We start from the raw sequence: 17126 nt of genomic DNA on the forward strand, positions 1-17126 counted from the left end.
TGTTCTTGTTTTCTTACAAACAGGGTGCACCTGAATAGAAAAGTTTGCTCTCTCCCAACAAAAATAGAAAGCAATGTTATTTTCTTGTAAATAATAATTATTGCACAACTTGTGTCTATCTATCTATCTATCTATCTATCTATCTATCTATCTATCTATCTATCTATCTATCTATTTATCAAAAACAGAGAACAATGGACAGATAAGAAGTTTAATTTTTCTTTACTCCATTGTGAAGTGAAATGTCAGTATTTGAAAGCAGCAAGTAAACAAAATAAGCACAAATGTACCAGACTGATGTTGAAACAAAATAACAATAAAACGTTTTACAATAAAAGGCAAAAAGGAAACATCACTAGACACATGTAAATGTTTGTTCTATTTGATGAGGTTAATGTTGTCTTATCAATATATATTTAAACAACATTAAATCAAAATCCTTTGCACATAGTAAAAAAAAATAATCCATATGTTGGTGGCTTGAGGTGTGAGTAGGTGAAATAGGATAAACAGAGCAGCTTTGTGCACATTTAATTTTTAAATGGTTCTAAACTAACGGTTTCAACACTATTGAAGCAGCTGTATCTAAAACTCATGTTTCTAGCCGATTTGTGCATTTTCTGCTGAGTTTGTACAACACAGATGTGCCAGCAGCTGTCCAGCGCCTTAGTCACCACACACACACACACACACACACACACACACACACACCAGCGCCACTGTCTCCATCAAAACTATGCTGCCGTAATTTACTTTTGCTGCCGTGTCCCTTAAGGGGACATCTAGGCAAGTTTAAAATTAACAAACTGGCAGTAACAACCGAGCCCCCCCCCCCCCCCCCCCCCCCCCCCATTCTCAAGGACGGCAATCTGACAAGGGCACTTCTGAAGCGTTTGCAGCCGCATTCACAGCTATTGTCAGTCACAGAGGGAGGGGAGAGGCTGTGAAAGGAGAGCTTGTGGAGTGATTGTAAGGGACAGTATGGCCCTGAGCTACACACTCACACACACAGGCTTTTATTAAACTCATAAATCACAATGACGACAGACGCCATCTAAGAGACTGTCTGACGGGAAGGTTAGTGAAATCGCAAAGATGAGGAAAAAAAAAATGCACCTCTGTGATGCTCAAAACAAAACGTTTCTGCTTTTGAAATGTGTCTGAATCATGCACGCAACAAAACCCGTCTCTGCCTCTTGTCCAGTTTGAAATAGCTTAAAATCATCAATAAAACATCAGATTGTTTGGATTAACCTCATCAAAGTTATTCTGCTGTAAAGCAATTCAAACTTGGAAATGATCAGATTTTTTTTTTTTTTAGAAAACAAATACAGGACAGTGCTTTACAGAATAGATATGAAAAGCATTGTTAAATAAAAATATGCAATTTTAAGTGTAAGCTAAAATAAAAATCTCTGGTGCAAGCTTCAGGTGGGCATGGGCAGGTTAACGGCATGATTGTTTTAAAAAGTTAAGGATTCAACTGGATGAAATCTTCCTAAACCAGCAGAGAGCCACTCATCATTCTGACGCTTTTAAAGGGAGTCATTCCTTTCCTTTTTTTTTTTTATTCCAAATGTGTCCTGTTTGACTGTGTAGCATTAAGAATTGCTGTCTTAGTGCCAAAGAGAGCCCAACATATGTACTTTCACAATTGGAGCATTACTGCTTTTGCTAGTGCTCTGCGTGATATATATGCAAAAAACTTTATTAGATATTATTTTGGGATTATTTTAAACTCAATGGACACAGAAATGGAAAGGTAAACGAGAAAGAAAGGAAGAGAAAAAGATAAGGCAAAACATTAAAAGGGAGAAAAGTTGACAAAAACAGAGCAGAGGAAAAAGAGTGCAAGATAACACCCTCTGCTCTGCTTCTACACCTGCAAAGAGAGATATAAAAAGAACAGCAAAACCAACCAATAAAGTATCACAGTATCAACAGCTTGATACCATGACAGAAAAATGTGCAGTATTGTTTAATACAAGATGTATTTCATGAAAATCTGTAAGCACCTGGATCCAAGCACCTGCGTTTGTAAGAGTGCGCAGGTGTATGTAAGGTTTATCCATAAGAAACATGCTCAATAGTGGTTGTGAGGAGACCTTCCTCCAGAGCGCCGAAGCAGACACCAGGGAGTTATTCCTTTCCACTGTGGCCACATGCATGAAATCTCCAAAGTTAGTGAAGTGAAAGGTAACGATGCAGTCAGTCGTTCTCTGTCACTCTCTTGCTCTGGAGGTGAGGTCCTTTTAGATCAACAACCCAATGCATTTGGCTGGGCTTCCTTAGATAGTACAGTTTTTACCTAGTATGCATTGTAAACTGAGATTTACTGTCTTGTTTTATATCTACGATCAAATTGGGATGTATGTAACAGAATTTGAATTGAGTCTATTTGACTAAAATGATTATTTATATACATTTCTGTATATAAACTGGATCTGTCTTGTAAAGTGCCTTGAGTGAGCAGTTCTAAATTGGCATTATATTGATAGATTAAATAGAAATTAAACTGCACTAACTTCTAAATATAGCAGTTGTTCATTTTATATGTGCAATAACATTGCTATAACCTTACTCTGTGTGTTAGATAATTTTTACAGTGGTAAGCATAATCATTGATTTTTTTTTTGGTATACAATTCAAATATTATTAAGCATTTTAGCAACCTCTTTTTTCTTTGCATATGGAGATACTGTAAAACTGTGATATTTTTATACAAGGCTATCATACCTTTAGAAACTCACACCAGCCCATGCCCACTATCAGGTTGGAAAAGACCAATAATGCTCTGTTCATTAACAGGTTATAGTGAACGTCAACACTCTGATTCAATATCAACTTCATAAGTGATCAGTTCGGCTGTAAATAATATCACCTCATATCCCAGCATTTCCCTAAATTCAGTACATAAAACAGTATCACACAAAGAAGCATAAATAAACAGATATACGCATATGTTGTAGCTCATTAGAATCCGGCTGTAATATAATGTAAACGTAGCCAGACGAGAGTTGATGGACAACAGAGAAAACATGCTGCAAACAAGGAAACGATGCTCTACAACACATCTTAAATTGTATATTTTGTAATCTAAAATAAACACAGAAAATCTACTGCAATATTAGACTGTATAGTGCAAGAAAAACGACATATTTAGGTCCAATATGTGATCACATCAATATAGGCCTTATTATGTATACATGTTAGTATAAACATACAACGAAACACATGAGTGCATCCTTATTAGGATTTTGTTTTCAATATGCATGTCGACTGACTGTAATGTTACTGTATCAAAATCTGTGTTTTCTGTACAAGCAGTGGCCATAGTGAAATAAGCTACACAGCTCTCAGACTTCCTTACTTCACAATGTTGGTCTAAGGTGTTAAAGTAACACAAAACTTAAACAAGCCACCTACAACACATCTGGAAATGCATCGATTAAAATATGTATTTAAAGCCTTCACTAATGCACCATATACACAGCCTTTTTTTTTCTCTCCTTGTGGTTTGTAATTAACTCTAATCTGACTGGCTTTATGTCTTTCATAAAACTATTCGTCTGCGAGCAGGTCCATCATGTTCCTACACAGTGATCTCCCTCTTCACAATCCTTTGGTCACCATTCTTCTCCGATAAATCACAACATACAGGTAAATAAGGCACTACAACATCCATCTGACACAACGCAGGGAGTGTATGTGTAAAATATTCCCATTAGGTCAAGTATAAAGGTATGAAAAATGAAACTAATAAATGTTATTAGTGTTATTAAATGGTCTTGCACAGGCACCTTTTGGGGGAATGTGGTATAATCTCAAGCGGGGTGGGAAAAAAAAGCACTTAACTCAGATTTGAGCCCTAAAAAACAAGGTCTGACGAGTGTTCATGTGAATGTTATTTTTTAAGGACTATCACTAAATGTCAAATATACAGTACCTTGCAAAAGTATTCCTGTTCCCCTGCAACGTTTTCCTATGTTGTCACCTTACAGACACAGACTGTTTTTAATTGCTATGCATGGTTTTCAAGTTGTTTCAACGCTTTGATCTGGACGGTTCTATCGTAGCTGTGGGTGCGTGTTTGGTGATGTTGTACAGCTGGAAAAGTTAAAGCACCAGTCGAGCCTCAAGTTTTTTTTGTTGTCTTCCCATCAGCTCTATCCAACATCCCTGTCCCTGCTGATGAGCAGCATCTCGCAGCATGATGCGTTCTGTTTCAGATTATGTGTAGTGTTAGTTTTCTCCCAGAGGCCAAAAAGTTCAGCTGTAGTCTCGTCTGAACTGAGCTCCTTCTCCCACGTGCTTCCTGTGTCCCCTACATGGCTCGTGACAAACTGCAAATAGGAGTAACGAATGTTTTTTTTAAACAATGGCTTTCTTCTTGCCACTCTATCAAGACCAGATTTGTAATAATTGTCCTGTCACAGATTCTCCCAACTGAGCTGCGGCTCACTGCACCTCCTCCAGAGCCTCTTGGCTGCCTCTCTGATTAATGTTCTCTGAACCTGGTCTCCCAGCGAGGTGGTCGGCCATGTTTTGGTGGCGTCTGGAGTTGGGCCATACTCTTTCCATTTTCAGACGGTGGATCAAGCAGTGCTCGGTGAGACGTTCAAAGCTTAAATTGTTGGTTTACAGCCTAATCATGAGCTTCCTGCTGAGTTCTTTGGTCTTTATGATGCTGTTTTGTTCATATCTGTATTTGAACCGATCATTACAATTAGATTAAATTTAAGGATATCTGAATAAAAGAGGTTGATGCACGCCATGTATTGCTTTGTTTGGGTATTTCTCATAAATTTCCAACTAAATACGTTGAAAAATATTTGGGAGAAAACATGTGACGGATACTTTTGTAAGCCACTGTACATTTAAAATATGACATTAAACAACTGGAATTTCTGTGCTAGGGTCAAGAAACTGACAGAGGCCTTTATGTTTATATAAAGTCAAGGTAAACTAATGACAATCTACAGTATTTAATCACACATGATCGTTTGCCATAACCTTCATCTGGGTAACGGAGTCCAGCTTTCTATTCTGAATCTCTGCTGCACTGTTGCATTGCGCTGAGCGCTGACACAGCTAACAGTGAGGCTTGTATTGCATGCCCGACCTGCAAAACTTAACTGCTGCCTGTCAGCTGTTGTTTAATGTAAACCCCTCTGACTCTGGCTGCAGTAAAGTAAGTCTTCTGGAAATCAGAGTAGCTGCCAATATTCTGGATAAGGGAACATGAATTAGGTAAATTTCATGAACATCCAATCCGCGATAGGGTCTTATGAGCTCTTATTATTCGGATTATTGCAGATATAGGGCAAAAAAGCTCATGTATGTCAAGCTTTTTCAGGTAAATATTTGTTTCTAGGACAGGTTTTTCTAATTTACTAATGCTGATGACGATCTTAAAAGCACACTGTTAAATTTCCGGTATTTTGACCAAACAGAAAGTAATGCCTTTGTAAATTTGATTTCGCATCCCTCTGTCCCAAACTATATGCTTCATTCCAACGCATGGTTATTAATATTGTGCTGTTTTGTCTTTCTGGTCTTACTCTTCCTGTAACTGACCTGATCTGTGACCTTTGCTTTGCTTCTGAAGTTGTCGACTTTTAAAACAGACTTAAAACACACAAAAAGCAGATTGAGACAAAAGAAACTCCAGTTATACCTCGCAGATTTGAGTAAAGAATATTATGGAAATGCATTCTTCCTCAGATGTCATACTGAGAGCGTTGGAAACTTGTAGCTTCTTCATGAGCCACACCTATGTGTAAGAACGGGACTTTTCTTGCAGCTGATTGTGTTTTCTTCCTTCGCCTTCATATTTAGCACTGACCTCCAGCATGCAGCTACAGGTTAAATCCAACGATCAGGGGACGAGTCGCTCTCACAGGCTGCTGTCATGACTGGAGGCCTCAGCCGCTGGCTTCCTGTGTCGCGGCGAGGTGGAGGACGACAGTTTGGTTGGGGAGGGCGAGGCGTTTGCGGATGAATCACTGCCCCCACCTTCAGATCCAGAGGAGAGATATGGAATTGGAGGCGCCCTCTTGCGCCCCAGGAAGCCCCCCTCCAGTACTCCCCTCTTCCTCACAGCTCCGTCGGCCTTCACACCATCTCCGCCTGATCCGACGCCATCTTCTTCCTCTGGCTGAGGGTGCACCTTTCGCCTCGTGTCCGCTCCTGGAACCGGACTGTCTGGGGTCTGCTGAGGTGATTCCTGACTCGTTTCTGCTTTAGTCCCTGAGATGTTCCCTGGGTTGCGTGAAGACCAGAGCTCCATGACAGAGGTGCTCCTCTCACTGTCCTCAGGCCCAAAGTTACACAGAGAGCGTCGGGCATCGGGGATCTGGCTGGGTCCAGTGTTGGATGTCTGACTCAGGCTAAAGTTTTGGAAGTCTCTATAAAAAAATATACAGGAGGGAAGTTAGAAGACAAGACTTGCTTTTATGGCTGGAGAACACCGGCTCTTCCTGTTTTGTCAACAACTGACAAGCTCCTAACTGACTAAACAAACAATCAACCAGTACAGCTCAATAAATCAGAATCTCATTAAAAAGGTAATTTCTTTTACTTATTTAATTCAAACAGTTAAACTCATATATTATATAGATTCATTACACACAGAGCGACATATTTTACACCTTTTTTTCTGTTAATTTGGATGATTTTGGTTTAACATGCAATGAAAATCCAAAATCCAGTTTGTAATATGATAATATTAAATATGACTAACAGAAAAATATTTTTGAAGTGCAGAAATGTTCTGTTAGTGCCTTTTTAACACTTGGAAAAACTGCAGCCGTTCAGCAGACAAGTCATCAAGCACATCCCAGAAAGTAACTGCAAAAGAAGCCGGCTGTTCATGCAGTACTTTATCCAAGTTTATAAATGGAAAGTTTAGTGGATGGAAAAAGTGGATAACCTTAGCCTTGAGAGGATTGTAAAGCAAAGTCCGTTCAGTAGGACATGGGCTGCAATCGTTACATTCCTGAGGTCTCTTGAAGCAGAGGAGATGTCAGAAGTGCCTAAGCAGGCGAACTGAAGGCCACTTTTATAGCACCTTGGGCTTCATTAACACCTTAGAGCCACAGGCTCATATGCCACGCTGCACTGATGCAGTAATTAATAAAAAAAATCTGATCTTTATTAGCTGTAAGCCCTGATCATCAAAATGAACAGAAATGTATCACTGAGTAATTAATCTATAAATGAGTAAAACTCTTTCAAATAAACCGCTTTTTCAAACATATTCTAATCTTAAACCTGTGTGTACCAACAACAGTGTAAGTGGTTCATAAACTGAAAGAGGAGTGCTTTCCATTTTAGCATAATTTTATAGATCATTTACAGTGAGATTAATGTATAAATGCTTTACTGTTTGCAATTTTAACCTCACACATTAAGAAACTGCAAAACATAGTTCATGGGTGCCCAACTCCAGTCCTGGGAATCTACCTATCTGCAACGTTTAGATCCTTCCCTTCGCCAATGCAACTGAATCCAATGAATGGCTCCTTACTTCTGCAGAGCTGAATGACTGAAAGCCAATGAGGGAGTTCAGCCATTTGATTCAGGTGTGTTGGAGAAGGGATGCATCTAGACGTTGCAGGACAGCAGCTCTTGAGGAACGGACTTGGCCAACCGTGATCTAGATAGCATGAGAAGTGTCGCTTCACCTGTAGCTGTTAAAGGATTCGGTTCGACGAGCGCGGGCCAGCAGGGGGCTCTCTCTGTAGGGCCGCACAGCTCCATAGGTGGCCTGGCTCTCAGGAATGGGTTCTGGGGCCTGCAGCTGCAGACTGTAGTTCAGAGGAGACGGACAGGTGAGACCTTTAATGGTCAAAAGCATTAGCGAACACTTATACGGTGTAGTCAGCGTGCCATCTGTCAGACCTTGACATGGACTCTCTGAGGCGTGCGTGGTGCAATAGAGAGGGGGCGGGGCTAATATTTGGGGTTGCACAGCGAGAGGTGCTTAGATCGCACTGGTCCAGCAGCTGAAGCAGCTCCTCCTCTGTCGGTCCACCTACATCTGCCAGACACAAGACAAGCCTTTACAACGTCGCTTCTTCCTTTACACGACACAGCAGCCTGGTAACAGCTGAATCCTTCTCCTGCCACTTCTCTCTCCTTCCTCACCATCCTTCTTCCTCTCTTCTCCTTTGTTGGCTGTGTCCATCGCAGTGGTGAGGTCCCACATCTGGATACTGCCGTTTCCATGACCGGTGAACAAGTAGCGCCGCGGTCGGGACCCCATCCTGCTGGACCCCTCACACTCCCGAACCATGAAGCAGGTGATAGTGGTTCCATCCACTGACTGCACCTCACAGATCCTTAAAAAAAAAACAACAAATAAAGGAAAGTCAAATGTGACCCACGATAACATGAATCATGCCAAGCATAGAGAGGTATATAAAGGACAGTGTGCCTTTTTCCAGTTGAAGAGAGCCTCACAAATAATTTGTTGGTGATGGGGATGACCTTCTGGATGAACACTTGTTGATCATCTCTCTCTCCAAACGGGCCTGTGAACACAAGACAATTAAGCGGATAAACGACCAAAACTGGATCTCCACAGCATAATACTGTCATTACCATGTGGATCATAGACAGGATTTAACAGGAGCTCCTATTTCAAAAGCTAAGATAAAATTGGTATTAATCTAAATTTGTATGAGCTTCTCGTGTTCCCACTCTCACCAATATCATTCCCAGAGCAGTAGCTCCCATGGCTCTCCGTCTCTTCCAGGGACAGGATCTTAAAGGAAGCCAGTGGGGTGGAGCCTGGCTGTGTGGAGATCATCCCTCTGAACCGCGTCACCGTCCACGTCCGAACGTGGTTGTTGTCCGCACACACTAGCACGCACGCAAAACAAAAACAGCCCAGTAAGATTAAAAAGATTAAAAATAGAAGGTTATTATTAGTGCCTTATGAGGAAACTCGACGGAGGAACTTTTGTTACCTGACACCAGATGTTTCTCTGACAACATAATCTTTGTCACTGGGCTCCTGTGCACAGTGAACGTCTGAAAGAGCTGAGGGCCCGATCCCACTGTCTCTGGGTGCTGCACGATCACTCTCACTGCACCGCTGCTCGTCCCGTAGGCTATCTCTATCCAGTTCCCACTCACACCTGAGAGCAGGGTCGAGGGTAAGAAAACACAAAAAACATACAGACAGGAGAGCAAGTTGTCTTCGAATTAGTATTTTTTTCAGTCCTGGAGGCTAAAGAGAACATTTATCTAAATTAGATTTAGTCTCATTTGTGTAGCATCAATTAAAATCAAACGTTTGACAAGCAAGTCTAATACAAATACACTCGTATGTGAAAATATTAAAACCTCCTTTAACTTTTTCACATTTTGTCACATTAGAACCTTTGGCGTATTTTATTGGAATTATATGTAATAGATCAACAAAAAAGTAACACATTACAGGCATCCATGTTTTCACCATTTTTTTTAGTAATAAAACTTGTGTTAACATGTGGCTTACATTTGTATTCAGCCTCTTGAGTCAACAACTCTGGGAAACTACGTTTAGTGGCAATTACAGCTGGAAGTCTCATAGGGCATGTCTCTACCAGCTGAGGCCCAACTCAGATTGGATGGAGAGTGTCTGAGATCATCAATTTGCCAGTCGTTCCACTTATTAAGTGAATTTTAACTGGGACAATTTAACAAATGAGAAAAGAACTGCCTCCCCAAAGCATGTGGCTGCCACTACTGTGTGTCACCATGTGGATGGTGGGTTTAGGGTGGCATACTGTGCCAGTATTTCGCCACGCAGTGTTTTTCCATGTGGGCCAAAGAAAAAAAAAAGGGAAAAAGCAAAGGCTCCATCTGATCTAACCCTTTGTTCTTTCAGTATTTACAGAGTACTTACTGGTTTTAGGCGTGAGGTACACGGACAGCGCAGTAATGGCATCGTTTGAAGGGTCGTGATAAAGCTCAGTTACTAAGAGATCATTGTCCTTCATCCTCAGAGGAAACTTTTGCATGTCTGAGAAGAGGAAGTTGAGATGTCATTGAATATGTGTTAAGAATTTTAAAAAACTTTTGACATCAGATAAATAATCAATCTAAAACATCTGGACAGAAAACCTTTAGTGACAAAAACAGTAGCAATCTCTTTGTAATTTATAAATAATTAAACAGAGTTAAAAATTCATCTTTACGTTGTGACAGGACTTGACTATGACTGGTTTCTTTGTGTGAATGTGTTTGTACCTATATAATAGATGGAGCCATTGGTGCAGCCCAGTAGAAGGAAAGACCCGGCTGTGTCACAGCTGGTGATGGGAACTACATCTTGAACCTAACAAAATATGAAAAGTGAACATATTAGGGGAAATAGAGGCAAATAGAATGAACTGCACAATATGGCAAACATGTATAAATGAACACAAGCATTCAGCATATTTCCGTGTCTTATCCTAAATATCCCACCTGCCAGTGTTGTGTGACGGCGTTCCACACTCCAACCTTTCCTGTGTGGCTAGTAGCCACCAGCTGGTTCCCGATGAAGAAGAGGTCGTCAACGGGAACGCCGAGACTGAATATACCTAAGGCAGAAGGTACCATGAATGACAGGAATCGGAGTGCAGGACTTGTGGGATCCATGATCAAAACTTGTGATGTTTCCTGTAATTCCTATTATCTGCTTGAACACATTTTTAACTTGTAAAACCCACCAATTTCATTTCCACTGCCTCCGTCTTGGATACTCCAGAGGATAATCCTGCTTCCAGAGGCGGCAGCCACCATCTTGTCCTTGTCGCCGTGTGGACCACCCACCACTTTAGCATTAAGTGCTATACGTTCAATCGTCCAGTCAAGGTAGGGAGAGGAGAACACCTGCTGCCATCCTGACGATTCCTTTATCCTGCACACAGAGCATGCACATACTGTAACCTGTTTTTAAGGGATCTTTGTTTAAATTGATCTATATAAAGGAGCTATAAGTAATACTGACACCTTGTGGCTCAAATCGGTACAACACCTTGCCAATCACAGCAATCTGATACGCTGTTTTTAAACGGTGTGTTGCTGTTGTGAATTTTTACTTACACAAGACAGGTATATGCTGTTGTATTCTGTTCTATTTCTGGTCTGCTTCTCTTACTGGCTTCCATGTTCTCAGGCTGCTCTTTTGCCAAGATAAAATACCAAATGCTGCGCTCTTTTTTGGGAACCCTGGGAACTCTCATATGATTGGCTTAGAAACCAGGAAGTAAACACGGGCTACACTTTGAACCAAAGTAGTTCCAGAACGTACCTCTAGGTTTGAAAGGAGAAAAACGTGACTAAGACATTGTTGATGGAGAGGATCGATTGTTTATAGGGATTGTTACTTCCATCCCAGGAGACAACTGAGAATGATTTAGGTTGATTTTACAGTGAATATCATACTCACAGCTCCTTTTATATAAAATTAACTTAGTGGTACAAAAGCATCTAGACCTTATTTTTGCCTTCATGTTCCTTGTAAAGGTGCATCTCAATAAATCAGAATATGATCGAAAAGTTACATATGGTTTATTAATTCCGTTTAAAAATAAAAACTGGTGCATAGATTCATACACGCAGCAATATATTACTATTGTTTCTATTCAATTTAAAGACCGCATTCAATGAAAACCCAAAATTTTGTTTCTTAGAAAATTGTTGTATTACTTAAGATCAACACAAAAGAGATACAGAAATGTCCCTAAGAAAGCTGGCCATTCAGAGTGCTGTACACAACTTATTTAATCGAAAATTTTAGTGGAAGGAAAAAATGTGGTGCAGAAGCAACAGGGATAACCACAGCGTTGAGAGGACTGTGAAGCAAAGCCCGTAAACGACCTTGGGGGACAAATTTGTAAGGCATGGACCACAGTTTGAGGCACAGCTTCAAAAACCACCAATAAAAGATTTATGCTTTTAAAATGAGAGCTGGATGAGAAATGTTAAAAATGTTACCTGTAGCAGATGACAAAGTGTGCGTAAGCTGCAACGATCCAGTTGTGGTGTCCTGCTATTATCAGCACTTTCCTGGGGTCAACTATGGAATCTGGAAGCACAGACAGAACAAACATATTTTCATTTTTCATTGCCTCTAACAGTGAACTGTTGTTTCCACCTTAATCCCTGAATGCTTGAAAGACGAAAACTTTGCCAGGAAGCAGGAACTGAATACCCTGTTCTCAGACAGCAGGACCAGGTCAATATATGAAACTAGGCTACTTCAGTCAGTGCTGTTGGAGCATTAAAAAGATTTCAGGTCACATTAGCAGCAGCACTAATGCACTCTCACAACAAAAGCACAAACAAATACATACACATACTCTATTGTGCATGCATTTAGGACGCGCAAGTGGACAAACTGAAGAGCCAAGTAAGTATTTTAGATGCATTTCAAAGCGCAGACAGTAAGCCGGTCAATACAGACCCTTAGCAGAGATGTTAAAATAAAAGGCATCACATGTCCTTGTAATGTTTTAATCTAATATAAAAATTGAAAAGTGTCTTTTTACCCCCTTACCAAGTTTCTCTGGGCCATCTGTTCCAGACAAGGAAGGATGAGGAAGGGGAACACGGGTGAAGCCCTCCGCTCCACTCGGGCCCGGTCGTTCATCAGAAGCAGCAGAGGTTGACTTACGAGTTGGGACAGCTGTCCAAAAAAATAAAAACAAATCTCCACTTGCTTTACTTCTACACTATTCTGTAATATTATAGCGACTTGGATTGTAGATTGTTTCTGTGTTTTCGGTTCATTCAGTGTCCAGTGTGAGTTTTATGTTTTTACCTGGGGGAGGCAGGTAACCGTGGAAGAGAACGCTACCACATGATGAGCGATCCAGCTCCTCGCACAGCAGCAGGCGTCGCACTGCACAGGTTCACACACACAAACGCTCATCAACATAACCACTTCACTCAAGTTATATCTGTCATTACTGCTACTATTGGTTTGTAAAGAATGTGTACTTGTTTTACTTTAGTTACATATACCCTGTGCTTTCAGTTTCTATTCTCTTCACTTAATTTGTGACGGACGGACAACACTTCCATGAGTATCTCTGTCATGTTTTATATGATTTCAAGAATGTGACTGATTTCTAAAAGGTAACTTTCCCTTCGTTAATGTGGGGAAGTTCCAGACACTGAAACAGGATGTAAAACAACATGTATGTGGAAGTAACACTGTTATGGGTAAGACAATGATTGACTCTAGGATGAAATCTCGTATGTCCTGTTATGATACAAATCTACCTAAGGAAAATAAAACAAACATACTGTGTGTATATATATATATAAAAACATAACTTATGTCTTATACAGTGTCTTGCCTATTTTGATGTTATAAACCATCTTAAAGTGGAAGGAAATTGTACATGGTTTTTCAATTCTTTTGCAAACTGAAATCTGAACGTGTGGTATCCAGTTGTATTTAGCCAAATACTCCAGCAATCCCCTGTCTCTGCTAAAGTAGAACATCTTTACAGCACAATACTGCCACCGCCATGCTTCACTGTGGAGATGGGGTTGTATTGGAGAAGTCTGCAGTCAGTTGTTGTTTTTTTTAGCACACACAGCATTTTGCATGTTGGCCACAAAGTTACATTTCGGAGTCATCTGTGCGGAGCACCTTCTTCCATGTCTGTCAGGAACGGTAAAGGGCCATTTCTTTGTAGGTTTGCAGTTGAGCCATACTCTTTTAAGTTTGAGATGAGGGATTGGTGAGTGCTCTGTGAGATGGTCAAAACTTTTTTTATTGTTTTTCCACCCTAACCCTGCTGATGTTCTCTAATAACCCTTTGATTTACGGCGGGATGAAATTGCACACAGCTGGACTCCATTTACTAATTTGGTGACTTCTGAGGACAATTTGTTGAACTAGAGGTGACAGAGTAAAGGGGGCTAAATATAAATGCACGCCAGACCATTCAGATTTTAACAAAAAAAATCAGCATTTTCTTCCACTTCACAGTGATGCACCACTATCTGATGCTCTATCACACAAACTTCCAATAAAATACACTTAAGTAATCCTCTATGCCGGAGTATGAACGCTTCTACAAGGAACTGTGCATGGACCTGTGAATCCAATCAGCATTGTTGCGTTCCTTTTTAGTCTAGTTTGTGAAACTGTGTTTAACAGACCTAAAGGAGTGATCCCATAGAACTCAGCTTCGTGTCGCAGCACACTGATGTTGACGCCTCTGCAAAGAAAAAAAAAAGACACGGAAAAGTTATTTCTTTTTGTACAGATATACATAATGCCTCCCTTTAAAATGAAGCAGTCAAGCATATTTGGCAAAACTGATTTGAAACTCTTACCGCAAGTCCAGTTCTTTGGTTCGGAGAAAGTTCAGGATTGGTGCAAAGGCTGTAGGGTCTCTGTCGATAAATATCTGAAAGTGATAAATCCAGGAGTTAAAGATTAGATGACTAATTGAAATAAATATTATTAGTTAGTTTTAACTCACAAATCACACTTTACAGAAGCCATTTTATTTAGGATTTCAGGAGAGATCCCAAATAAGCAAAAAGCAGCCAACTACTCACAGCTCCAGTTTCATCCCGCAGAGTGGATATCCTCCCACTCAGTAAACTGAAAAACACACACAGACACACACGTTTAACTAAACCAGTGCTCCATCTCCACGCACCGATACCTTTAACCACTACCACCAGTTTATCACGACACCAGGAAAAACAACGCTAACGTGCCAACTCTGAAGTCTAGATTATTAACCTCGCCGCATGTTACAGCATTAGCTTGTATTTAAAAAAAAAAACACACACACACTCGGCTGTAACTGAACCACAGACAGCTGGGAGCAGAGACTGACTGACTGACAGGCAGACATGTGTTTTTAGCAGCAGCTCTGACAGGCGTTTATAGCACCGCTCAGCTGTCGCAGAGTTGCACTTACTGCTGTGTTTAATTTTATAACACGTCTCAGCCGCCCCAACCTGCTGCATCTCTTTAACTGTCAACCCCTATTTGAAGTTTTTTGTTTTTTTTAAGAATTTTTAAATATTTTCACAGAGTTCACAAAATGCAACAATCGAATAACTGAGCTAATTTTCCTCCCTTTCGAGTGATCCTAACGGTCGTTACTAATTTCCTCTTTGTCTACCACAAACTTGGCACAGCTATGAAGACGGGAAAGAAGAAGATCATGTAGGAAGAAGAGCATGTCCACAAACTTCAAACGCCTTACAAAAATATTTATACTTCTTTAGCTTTGACGCATTCATTGTGTTATACTCTACAAACTTTAACATATTTTATTGCGCTGCTATAAAACACAAAGCATCGCATTGCTGTAAAACAAAAGAGAGATAACAGTTGGTGTATAAAAGGTCTTTACAACTATAAATCTAAAAGTGCGGCAGGTTCTTTGTATTCAAATGTGGCCTACATGCAAAGCTCTGTGCGGTTGGGAACATGGTGGACGGCAGCATCATGCTGTGGGAAGCTTCAGCAGAAATGATGAGAAGTTGGGTGGAGGTAATTACAGGGGGCTGCAAAAGACTCAAGACCGGGACAGATGTTCACCTTCCAGCAGGGAAATGTCACTAAACACACTGCCAGAGCTACAGTGGAGGGGGTTTCAATCGAAACATCTTAATGTGCTAGAAATACTCCAACCGAGCTGATCAGATAATGTCATGATTGTAATGTCAAAAAGTTTGAAAAGGTCAGCGGGGTGTGAATACTTTTTGTAAGGTGCCGTGTATAAAACAAGAGCTCAAACCACTGAACTAACCTTGAGAAGAAGGAGTCGGGGACCCAGGTCAGCGTCTGCCTGGATGTGCTGAACCTTGTGAAGGATAAAGCACACAAGATCAGAGCTCCAAACGTGTGACTGAACATTTTATGTAATTAGACATTCAAAGTCGGTGGTTATAACACAGAGGAACGCGATTTACAAGAAACTATTGGGTTGCATTGTGAAGAAACGGTACATTGTGTACAAAGTAAATTATTCATGCTGTGGCAGCAGTAATGATGCCATGCCTTGGAGGCGTAATCTGCTTCAATTACATAAGTACCAACAACGTTATGAAGATGTTCTGAGCATAATAGTAAGAGCAAATGCTTACGAAAGGATGACAATCGTCTGTCAGTGCCCGCTGGACCTCGCTTACCTTGTCCCCCCGACATTTAACTGGACGATCTCCCCCATCCCGGGCGACGAGCTGTTACCGTTCGTGGCCATGATGACCGAGCCGAACCGGGGGAGTGTTTTCACGAAAATGTCACACGGATGGTCACGAAGGCTAGCTCGCTAACGCTCCTCTATGGACTCGGCTGATGCCCCGACTCCCCAGCCTCGCAGCTTCTCCCTGGGACCACCATCCGCCACATATCCGCTACGCTCAGCCTGTGTAAACCACGGCGGCCGCATCAGAAAAGCCTCCGCATCGTGGACGCAGAAGGTCGGCGGCGTTTTGTAAACGAAAGCGGCTACATGAGGATCTTCTTATTACTCCGGCGAGCTTGATCGCATCGCTGCACAGTGTGGAAATCGCGGGATGGCAGCTCGCGCAGAATTTTTAGCAACGTGAAACAGCTGGGATGCGCGTCCGCATTGGAGCAAGATAGTTCCCCTCCGATAACTTGCTCCTTCGTTTAAACATATGGTGCTACGTATGGAAGAGCAAACCTCTCTTCCATAAAGGAAGTGTGTTGTAGTCACTTAGGGGGAGAGAATAAGAGGCAACACATAAACGAAGGCAGATAAAGCGATTTTTAAACCAAATGCGACGAATACGCAGTTATCGTGAGGGGATTTATCTTGATTGTTACACGTAAAATCTTTGTTGCAAAAATTATTATTACTATTATTACTATTTATTATTATTATTTTTTTTTACCCATTTCAATTAACACGTATACACAAATATATTGCTACTTTTCTATTGCTGTTCTAAAACTGCTGTGATGTTATTTTGCCACGGTCTTTTTCTGTGTTACAGCCTTGGCCAGAAATACAAATACAAATATCAACCCGTGAGTTATTTATTCCTCGTGTTCTTTTTTTTCTTTCTTTTTTGGGGGGAGGCGGGTTGCTGAAAAGTTGCAATAATTTGCTCATCTTAATCTCACATTACTTGCTGTG

General features: G+C 40.9%; 1 protein-coding gene across 1 annotated transcript; it reads right to left on the minus strand.

Annotated features, from left to right (window-relative positions):
• Positions 1-2682: 2682 nt before the first annotated feature.
• kctd3 (potassium channel tetramerization domain containing 3) lies at positions 2683-16657 on the minus strand. The gene is made up of 19 exons (XM_012881530.3): positions 16153-16657; positions 15771-15824; positions 14560-14605; positions 14332-14405; positions 14155-14213; positions 12800-12880; positions 12536-12664; positions 11974-12064; positions 10704-10894; positions 10459-10574; positions 10240-10327; positions 9896-10012; positions 8973-9143; positions 8710-8865; positions 8438-8534; positions 8149-8342; positions 7903-8041; positions 7686-7808; positions 2683-6407 (listed from the first exon to the last, which is right to left on the minus strand). The coding sequence occupies exons 1-19, from the start codon at positions 16221-16223 to the stop codon at positions 5897-5899; spliced, it is 2508 nt and encodes an 835-aa protein (XP_012736984.2). The 5' UTR covers positions 16224-16657; the 3' UTR covers positions 2683-5896.
• Positions 16658-17126: the final 469 nt, after the last annotated feature.

The sequence above is a fragment of the Fundulus heteroclitus genome, unplaced genomic scaffold (assembly GCF_011125445.2).
Source record: "Fundulus heteroclitus isolate FHET01 unplaced genomic scaffold, MU-UCD_Fhet_4.1 scaffold_503, whole genome shotgun sequence".
Lineage (NCBI taxonomy): Eukaryota > Metazoa > Chordata > Actinopteri > Cyprinodontiformes > Fundulidae > Fundulus > Fundulus heteroclitus.